The 10,998-nt window shown below is 43.1% G+C and overlaps 1 gene segment (V, D, J or C); it reads right to left on the reverse strand.

Annotated features, from left to right (window-relative positions):
• Nucleotides 1–8,517: 8,517 nt before the first annotated feature.
• LOC105989543 lies at nucleotides 8,518–10,769 on the reverse strand. The segment is given in 2 exon segments: nucleotides 8,518–10,260; nucleotides 10,565–10,769. Coding segments are annotated over 2 exon segments (471 nt in total).
• Between the last annotated feature and the right edge of the window lie 229 nt (nucleotides 10,770–10,998).

Below are 10,998 nucleotides of genomic sequence, written 5' to 3' on the forward strand. Positions count from 1 at the left end.
CAATAAACATAGTTGTGCTGGTAGCTTTAGTATGGTCTTCTTTGTGATCATTCCGGTAAATGACAAAAAGTGGGATTGCTGGGTCATAGGAGAGCTCTATGTGGAGTCTTTTGAGGAACCTCCATACTACTTTCCAAAGTGGTTGAACAAGTTTATACTCCCACCAACAATGTAGTAGGGTTCCCTTCTGGCCACATCTGAGTGGGGGACATTCTTGATCCCATAATACCAAATATCCAGGAAATAGAGGTGAGAGATTTCATAAAGATGGCTTCCATATTCCAGGAAGGAATGACTCTTAGGGCTGAGTTGGCTTAGGGAGCTTGTGGCATGCTGATAACCCCCACTAGTTTTAAACGATGTCTAGAGTCTCAACCTGCACTAGTTGTTTTGTTGATCATTGTTTCGTCCGTTGTCATGTGTTGGTTTGTTTCCATGATGACTAAAATGCAGGACAGCAAAGGTGATAGGCATCAGGCCCTACGCCAACATTCACAAAAGGATGCCTCCACTCTTTAGTTGTATGGGAAAGGTTGTGGACATATTCCTGTAGTTCCTCTAAAGGGTGGGGGTGGGGATGGGAGGGAGATGAGTATATGAAATAATGAGCAAATGCTTCAGAAAAAAAAATAAGGTGCTGTGTGGGACACGGAAAAGAGACTGGAACTGGAGTGTTGAAGGATAGGAGTTTTTGAGAAAATACATCTGAAGGTCTGAGCAGCTGTGAAGTTAGACCAAGGGAAGAAGGCAGTTCTTCAAAAAGGAGAATTGGGTCTGTCATTTGGGGATTATCATTTTGCAGATGCCAAAATCAAAGGCATCCACTAGCAGGTAGGAGATTGTAGGAGAAGCTTGGCTTTTACCCTAGATTTGCCACCATGTCAAGATGAAGAGCAAAGGGCTCTTCTTTAGAGAAACAAATGTCGGGTACAATTCACCCTCTAGGGTGAAAACTAGACTTAACAGACTTGCAGAGAGGAAGAAAAAAATAAAAACACCTGATCACCATCCAACACCCTAGGTGACACAAGAAAGATTTTCTTTCCAAGTCTTTAAAACCCATTCTTCATCTCTCCCAAACATTTCCCAATATTCAACTCATGGACACGGGGAAAATCCTCTTTTCTACTTCTGCCTCTGCCTCTTTCTCAAGAATCTAAGTGCATCAATCTGGATCATTTCCTCTCCATTCCTCCTGAGGATAAACTAAGCAAAAATAGGCTAGATATAGAGCAATGATATCTTGTTTTATGAGTTTGGATACTATTGAGAGTGAAAGACCCACTGACCAGATAGGATACTTGCATAAACCAACAAACCAGGACTATCCTGGTTCTGGACACCAGGAAAAAGCTTCTGAAACAATCATTGGGTTCAGAGTTATTCCTGCAATGAGAGACACTGAATTTTCATTGACTGAAGCCACAGTCCACTTGTTTTAACAACTTAGGGCTGACCTGAGTTTCATGTCATTAAGGAACCATGTGGGCACAATGTAGGACAAGGAGAGCAGTAAACTCTACAAGTAATACCAGTGTGGAGATACCATGCATACTGATGAAGAGGTCCACACATAGCATCTGTAGAAGAATACCAGGGTCCCCATGGGGTAGCTGACCGCCTCCCTGGACTTATTTGACAATGAGGAGAAGGAAAAGGCCAACCAAATGATTATGAAATAATAGGGACTTCCTGGAGAGCACAAAAGATTCTGTGGCAAGGGATACTCAGGTCACCTTCACTTGCCTAGAAGAAACCATTTTTTTTTTTTTTTTTGCTGGTGCTGGGGCTTGAACTCAAGGCCTGAGTGCTCTCCCTGAGCTTCTTTGTACTCAAGGCTGGAACTCTACCATGTGAGCCACTGTGTCAGTTCCAGAATGTTTTAGCTTATTGACAATAAGAGTCTCACCAGGACTTTGCTGTCTGAGCAGGCTTTGAACCACAATCCTCAGATCTCAGCCTCTTGTTTGTCTAGGATTACAGGCATGAGCCACCAGTGCCCAGCTAAAGAAAACATTTCTTGTCACCATATTTCATTTTGTGTCAGACACATTTCTTATCAGATACAGTTTCATTTAGCATCCATAAAGATCTTTCTTCTACACTGCTCACTGCTAAGCTAAGTCAGGCTGGGGCATAGGGTTGCTCTAGGAGCAATTACTATCTATGGATTCTAACAGTTCCATTTCCTGCTCTGAGCCATTTACCCGTTCTGGGGGAGGGGGAGGGTAAACCAGAGTCTGGCTCAACCTCTAACAGTGGATGTGACACATGGCTGAAAATGCCCTGTGTAGGAGGAATGTTGTAAGATGACTCTAGCTAGGCATGGGTTTAGAAGTGAGAGATTGGTGTTCAGAGTCCTGTGTGTGAGAACAAAAATGCAGCATTTTCTTTCTTGCTTTTTTTGTAATTATCTTTAAGTAGTTGTACAAAGGAGTTGCCATTTAACACAGCAGCTTACGAATATAACGCATCTTGATCAATGATATCCCTTTCAACATTCTCACCCATCCTTCCCCTACCCACCCTGTCCCTCACTCCTCTAAATTTTGTAGAATATATATTACATTTTTGACTGTATTCTCCATCTCTTGTCCCTTTCATTTGTCTACCCCTTTCTCCTTGACCTTTCCCCCACCCCTTTCTAATACCAGAGTCCTGGTGTTTATTTTGGTGAACTTTGACTTTGCCTTTCTAAGGAATTACTCTACTGGAGTCCTCCCTTGAATCTACCATATATCAGTAAGTACACTGGTATACATTTGCATGCCACCCAACATATTGACTTATGAGTTTGTAAGCCAACTCCGGCTTCCACGTATGAGGGAAAACATGCATCCTTTGTCTCTCTGGGCCTGGCTTATTTCACTCCACATAATTGTTTCCAGGTCTTTCCATTTCTTTACAAATAGTACAATACCATTCTTTCTCATGAATGAATAAAATTCCACTATGTATATGCACCACATTTTCTATATCAACTCAACCATTGAGGGGCATCCAGGCTGATTCCACATCTTGGCTATGGTGAATAATGCTGCAATGAACATGATTGTGCTGATGGCTTTACTGCAACCTGGTTTGTAATCTTTTGGAGAAATGCTCAGTAGTGGAACTGCTGGATCACTGGGAAGCTCTATGTTTAATTTTTTTGTTGTTGTTGATGGGGGTAGGGCTTGAACTCTGGGCCTGGGCGCTGTCCCTCAGCTCTTCAGCTCAAGGCAAATGCTCTACCACTTGAGCCACAGCACCACTTCCAGTTTTCTGAGTGGTTTATTGGAGATAAGAGTCTTGTGGACTTTCCTGCCCGGGCTGGCTTTGAACCACAATCCTCAGATCTCAGCCTCCTGAGTAGCTGGGTTTATAGGTATGAGCCACCAATGCCCAGCTCTATGTTTAATTTTTGAGCAACCTCCATACTGCTTTCCCAAGTGGTTGAACAAGTTTATATTCCTACCAACAGTGTCTTAGGGTTCCATTTTGGTTCCATCCTCAGTAGCATCTGTTATTGTTTGTTTTCTTGATAATGGCCATTCTAACTGGGGAGAGGTGGAATCTCAAATGTTGTTTTGACTTGTATTTCCTTTATGGCCAGAGATGTTGAGAGTTTCTTCATGAGTCTACTGGCCATTTTTACTTCTTATTCTAAGAAGACTCATAAGGAGGAATCAAATAGGGAAGGAAGAAGTAAAACTATCCCTGTTTGCAGATGATATGATCCTAAATTTAAAAGACTCTACACACTTCCCTCCCAGGCTACTCGAACTGATGCAAAGCTTTGGTAAAATAGCAGGATTTAAAACCAACCCACAAAAATCAGTAGCTTTCCTGTACACAAACAATGAGAAGATAGAGACTGAAATTGGGAAAGCAACTCCATTTGCAATAGTCCCCCCCCCAAAAAACCCTCTTAGAAATGGAAACATAGGGGATTTTGTTGTTAAAAACAAACAAACAAACAAAAAACCCTAGGAATCAACTTAACAAATGAGGACCTCTACAGTGAAAACTATAAAAACTTAAAGAAGGAAATCAAAGAAGACATAGGAAGTGGAAAGTCCTTCATGTGACTAGATTGGCAGAATTAATATGAAAATGACAATGCTTCCCAAATCTACAAATTCAATGAAAAACCCATTAAAATATCAAAATCATTTTTTCAATAAGATAGAGAAAACAATCCGAAAAATTAATATAGAACCATAAAAGGCTGGGAATCACAAACGTGATTCTTAGCAAACAGTAGTGCTGGAGGTATAACAATACCAAACTTTAAACTCAACTACAGTGCTATAATAATGAAAACAGCTTGGTTCTGGCACAAAAACAGGCCTACAGACCAATACAACAGAATAGAAGACCCAGAAGTAAACTCATAGACCTCTAGCCATCTAATAATAAGGGAACTAAACATATAGGATGGAATAAAGATAGCCTCTTCAACAAATGGTGCTGGCAAAACTGGATCTCCATGTGCAGAAAACAGAAATTGAACCCTTATCGATCAATTTGTACCAGCATCAATTCAAAATAGAACAAAGTACATATCAGACAATGGCGTAATATCCAGAATATACAGAGAACTTAAAAAATTAAACCGTCAAAAAACAATCCAATAAGAAATGAACTAATGGTCCATGGTGGAAGCTGATTTCTGCTCACCTAACCAGCCTCTTAAACTTGAATTGCCAGGATGCTTCCCACTACATCTATAGAAAATAATTTCCAATGGCACATAAGGACACTCTGCTGTATATTACCACAAAGCCTGGCCAACAAACTGATAGTTCATTCCCATTGCTTATGGTAGACTCCTGTAGTTTCTAAGAAGGTGACCTAGGTCTCCTGAAATCCCATAATCCATAACTTTGGCTACCTTATTGGGCCCCAAACACTAAGTATTCCCTTAGTCTTGGATTGGCTGCTCCCCTCCCCAATCTGAAAGATTTTCTTCCTTTTACTGTGTGTATTTGTGGATCTGAAGTCCTTGGGTTCCTTACCACACTATAACTCTGCCTCTCCTTAAGATTTATTGTCATAGGGCTGGGAAGGTGGATCAGTGGTAGAGTGCTTGCCTTGCATGCATGAGGCCCTGGGTTCAATTCCTCAGCACCACATAAGCAAAAAGAAAAAAGCCGGAAGTGGCGCTGTGGCTCAAGTGGTAGAGCGCTAGCCTTGAGCTGAAGAGCTGAGGGACAGCGCCCAGGCCCAGAGTTCAGGCCCCACGACCGGACCAAAAAAAAAAAAAAAGATTTATTGTCATAATCTCGATTCTTCTCTGAAACAGCTCCTTCCAACAGAGAAAAGGCTGTGCTACAGGCTTCTCCAAGGCCCATTTCCATCCATACATTTTTGTCTTTTCTGTGTTTGGACTCCTAAAAAGGCTGCTAGGAGAGATGAGGTCCAGAGATGAGCAAGTACCATCTGTAGTTCAACAAAACAAAATCGGAATTCAAATGGGATCAACCATTGTGATTTTTACAAAGTTTATCAATTTGCTTTGTAACTGATCTTAGCTGTATATGTGAATATGAGTGTCTTGAGGGAAACTGTGGCCCTGGGCTACTTATGGGCCTCATTCCCTACCATGTCCTGAGAAGACTCATTGCTGATATAAACAGTACAGGTTTAAATAGTGGCTCTAAGCCCAAGTTCTAGGCCATCCAACAGTTATAACTCAGACCTCTTCCCCGTCACATCAAGTGAGATTTGTATCAGAATCACCAGCTTTCTGTGTAGTAAAGAAGCACCGTAGCAGTCTTGAATCCCAACTCCATCCCCAGGGAACACTCCACCAGCCTAAGTAGGACATTAGTCACTATGAAAAATTTCACCCTATTGATCCATGAATCTCACTGCTCTCTGACCCTTCCAAATATAGGGTTCTCATGTTTAGGCAAGAATCTACAAGTCTATGAAAGACAGAATAATCACTTTTTAAAACATGATCCCAGAGAGTAAACAAAATACAGGCCAAAAAAGAACTCAATTGCAAAAAAAAAATATGGAATTTAAAGCCAGAAAGACATGGAGAGACCCTGGGTAAATAAGACTCAGCTTTATTTCCCTAAAAGGCTCTGCCACATCCACTTATTCCATCTCCTCCATATGTACAACTTAGCAGAGTGTCAGTGAATTAGCTGTTATCATAAACACAGCAAATACAGGTTAAAGGTGGTTCCAGGTTAAATGTTTCCACGTTTCTTACTTTTTGTTCTCATAAGACATAGTTTTAAGTACTTTCTACCCTTTACAACCTAGCCTCTCTCTTCTGAGCACACTCAATTTGTTTTTATCCTTCTATCTTCCTAGAGGGGTGATATTCAGAAAGACTTCTGCACCAGGTGGGTTCTGACCTACATAGGATAAAGACTGAGCTTCTCCTTTCTATTCTCAAGATCTTATGTGTGGGCTCTTGGGTAATTGTTCAACTTTTTGTAACCATATCCCCCTCATTGACTCAGAGCTTACTTTTGACTCAAAGTTCTAGATCTTTCTTACACAGGCTACTTATAAGCCACATATTCCCCTTCCTGTGGGCATAGAGTGAGTTCTCTTTCCGTGCTGGGATCGAACACAGAGTATTGCGATTCTGTCATATTTCTTCAACTTCACCTCACCAATGTACCCAGTTTCTGCAGGATTATTATTATTATTATTGATTATATTTATCCATTCATCCTCACACCTTTACAGGCATGATCATTTTACCTTATTGATTCTTAGACAACTGTTCATAAAGTTATAGGAATGCCACAGCTCATGAAGGAGTTCATGTTACCCAAGCTTTGTCTGAAGTTTAGGAGCTGCTAAAACACAGAGAATTCACTTCTAGTCTTCCACTGTCCCCAGCTACATGACCCTGGACAATTTATTTTTATTCTCTGGGCTTTCCTATTCTCTTTGGTGACATGAAGAGAGAGGGGGAGATAACCCATGAGGAGTCTTCAAGCCCTGCTCCTCAGATTCAGGGAAGAGGATGGCAAGTATGGAATCTAGGCTCTCCCACCCTGGAATCACACTCCTCGGTGACCATCTCAGAGGGCGTCTGATGGTGTAATGGGTGCTGTGGCAAGGCCCTACAGTTAACAGACACACAAGGAATTCTGACACTAGCTCCCTGGACCTCCTCCAGGGAAGAGGTCTATGGCCATGAATGAGAGAGGTGAGTGAATAGTGTTAAGGAGAATGGCCTTGGATCAAAGACCAGGAAGTGAAGAGATGCAGGTCAGGGCCCTTGAGGATTAACACAGATGACTAAGGCAGAAATGAGGATGTTGCAGCCAGTGCTGACTGCCAGGCTGGTTATCTCTGAGTAACATCAGCACCAAGTAACAACAGCCAACCTGCCCTAGCTCCATCCTAGGCAGTCACAACAGGATGTGGCTTGACATTTCCCAGCTCTCACATCTGGGGTGCTTGTGAAAGTCCCTCCCCCCACCCACCTCCTGAGCAGCAGTGGAACCACACTTGCCACATCCTGCCCCCTCCCCCAAGCCCTTCCTGTTCTTCTCTTTCTACCTGGGCCTCCATCCAGCACTCGGGCAGTGAGGAACTTCAGAGGGCAAAGGAGAGGATCTCTAGAGGAGGATCCACCACCTAACGTAGCTTTCACACCTGCTAGAGGTCATGCACGCCTGGGGCTGCAGCAGGTGCATTATATAGATAGTGGAGAATGTCAAACAGCTGAAGTAACTGTTATGACCCAATTGGGGTTCCTTCAGACCCACATCACTCGGGCATTTCTTCCTCCCACCGACCCTCCCCCAAACTCCCACCCACCTCCCACTACAGCCCCCTAAAACACACACTGTCCTACTATGCTTATAATGAGAGGTGCAAATGAATTGCAGGAAAGGGAGCCTGGATAATTGGCAGGCTGCAACCCGGTCAGTTTCTAAATGTCTCAGCTGTGGGTTGCATGCTGCAGAGACTACATTTTACTGTTTTTTCCACATGTGGCTAAAACCTGTAAAGTCTGTTTGTTTGATATCTTCTGCCCAGTCTGGGTAAGAATGATGTGAAAGAATACAATTCAAGAGAGAATGGAAAATTAGAGGGGCTGAGAGCCCCCAGTGGTTGGAGTGGGATATCACACCAAGCTTGTATTACAGGGCTGAGTTTACATTTATAGATGTTTCCTCATTTCTACTCAAACCAACTCTCTTGCTTGGAATCAGATACTGCAAAATCTAGTTGGAAGTGTTATCTAGAGCTAGTTAAAGAATTTTGCTAAATCTAGTGAAAAGTATTGTCTCCACCATGATGTTTGCCAGCACTTTGCTGAATATCTTAAAGGAATGAAATATCTGTATGAACTCTCTTCCATCTGCCACTAGGCTAGTTATGACTGTCAAAGGACATTTCTCTGTTAAGAAAGATGGTGAGATTTCATAAAGCACCAATAGGAAAGACGGATGGCCAGTATCAGAGTAAGCACAAGGCAGGTTACAACTTCCATGCGTTTCCCAACCAAGTAGATTCAATATTGTAAGAAAATAATTACTGCACAGTTTCTAACTTCAGTGTTTAAATGTATTTATTTGTGGCAAGCTGCAATCAAATCCTGTAATCTTAAGAAGATCCTATCTGTTGAAAATTTGTAATGAGACTCACACACTCCATCTCATTTAAAATAGGTAACAATCTACTCAGGCAAGTTTTATAGGTTAAAGAAATGAAATCTAGAGGCTTTAAATAAACAGCTCAACTTCACAGAATCTAGTAAATTTACACTTAAAAAAGTAAGGATTAAACTTGTCCAACACAGATGAGTATACCTCATTGTGCTTTTGAATCTCCATGCTGGCTCACTGAGCACAAAATAGCACTTGATCCCTCAAGTGTAGCTGAACTCTTCGCCATTATTACACTTCCAGAGTGTATTACACTCTGGATGATGTGGTGTCTCACCCTCAGATTTTTCCCCACAGCCTAAACGATATTGAAAATACCATTTAATTTCTGAATAATCCTAGATTATGGGATGCGATTTTAGTTATTTTCAAACTTCTTGTGCCCCCTTGTGGAAGATAAAGGGCATTACAGAAGAAAATCTTTAAGAAAAAGGACTAGAAAAAAAAAAAGAAAAAGGACTAGAGAAGAATGAGGAATGCAGGAAGCCGGTTGCCAAGGTAACCAAGGCATCCTTTCCAACTATTCACATTGCCCTTTTTCCTCTTCATTTCCATCCAAGTCATTTCTCCTTTCAGGGTTCTTCTGTCGCACACACAGCCCTCTTCTTTTTCCTCAGTCTAGTGTATGTCTTTGATCACCCACCATCTGTCATTCTGCTCTCTCTTTTGCTACAAGAGAAGCCAGACAGAGGAACTGGAATTTTTTCAAAGCTCAAATGTCCCAAACAGCAATCTCAAATGCATGCTTCTTACATTAACTTCTAATCTGCATAAAACTCTACTGTCCCTCCCTGGCTCAAAGGCTCAGGTCCACACCTCCACAAAATGTCTAGTGTCAGCAGAAAGGTTGATGACCCAGGAGTAATTTTAGTCACCAGGTGACTAAATTAACCCATTAAGTAGCTTTAGTTTGCATTTTCTAGTCTATGCACCAGCCCACTTGACCTCATGTCTGACTGTAGCTGTACTGTACTTCTCTGAGCTACATACACACATACAATGTTGACCAACAATATACTATGCTTCAAGGCCTGGTGTAAGTCAAGGACCAGACACAAATGTATTGAAGACCTGATCTAGGTGATTCACGGGTTCTGCTAAATAATTCACTGCTTGCATAGATGATTTTACAAAGAACTTTGTCAAGTTCTTGGGAGATGCCTGGCTTGACTCACACAGATTTCTGGGTCTCGCCTTGGCTAAAAGCCAGGGACCTTGTCACCAACATCTTCCACCCGTCTCTGGGTAAGGGCTCCTGGGGAGGGCCGCTGGTGAGGGCTGAGGAGTGGGTGGAGTTTTTGCACAGATGTCTGCCCCACCCAGCGCAGTGTGAGACTCCAGGCACAGAGATAGAAGCCAGAGTCACTGAGGAGCAGCTTTTCAGAACTCAGGAAGAACTGCCCATCCTTGGATCTGGAGGCTGTGAGACCGTGGGAGGCTGCAGCGTCTACCTGGTCAGCACTGATAGAGTAGAAGAGCTGCTGGAGGGCCCCTCCTGTGGCCTGCCGGTACCAGTATAGGTTAGGATTTGATGTTCCTGTCACCTTGCACTCCAGCGTAAGGGAGCTGCCCACAGTCTGCACCCTGGCAGCCGGCCATTGCTGGATCGTCTGAGCTTGGGTACCTGTGAGAAGTATAAAGCAATGTTTAGACAGCAAGCGTCCCAACCCAGCTGCCTTCCACCCAGACAGAGCATGGCCCATCTATCACAGAGAGTCCATTAGGAGAGTCAAGGATACAAATGAATTGCTGGGAGACCAAGAGTTCAGAATCTTCCTCTGGGGCTAACCAAAGCTCAGCACTTCTGTGACTGAGTCAAAAGGCCCTGTTCTATGGCAGACCCTTGCCGGCAAGTTTGCAAGCTCCACGGGGTTAGGATGAGGGTGAATATGTGAAGAAAGGCTTCTGCCAGATGGGAGAGCACCCACCTAAGGAAGCACTGAGGAGGAGAAGGGCAAGAAGAGAGCAGAGCATAGTTCAAGATGGCCTCCGGTTCAGCTAAAGACAGGGAGACAGGGCCAGCCCCTCCCTTCTGAAGATCTGTAGCCACAGTGGGATTGGATCCCCTCCAGCTGAGGCTGGTGTTTTCTTCTAGGTGTGGAGGATCAGCTCACCCTCCCTGGGAACCTGCTGTGCTCCACTCATTATCGGATTGCTCTTCTACTGATGCCCAGATATGTAAATACTGCTAATGACTCATTATTTACCTCCAAACAAATGAGCCACTCTCTGGGTCTCCCCGGCAACATCCGGAGTCTCAGAGACCTTCAGAGACACAGCCAGACTGTTCGGATGATGAAAAGGATTTGAGTCTATCTGAAGTTGGAAACTGGAGCTAGGACAAGTCACCTAGATAGCTAGA

The sequence above is a fragment of the Dipodomys ordii genome, unplaced genomic scaffold (genome assembly GCF_000151885.1).
Source record: "Dipodomys ordii isolate 6190 unplaced genomic scaffold, Dord_2.0 Scaffold56, whole genome shotgun sequence".
NCBI classification, from domain to species: Eukaryota; Metazoa; Chordata; class Mammalia; order Rodentia; family Heteromyidae; genus Dipodomys; species Dipodomys ordii.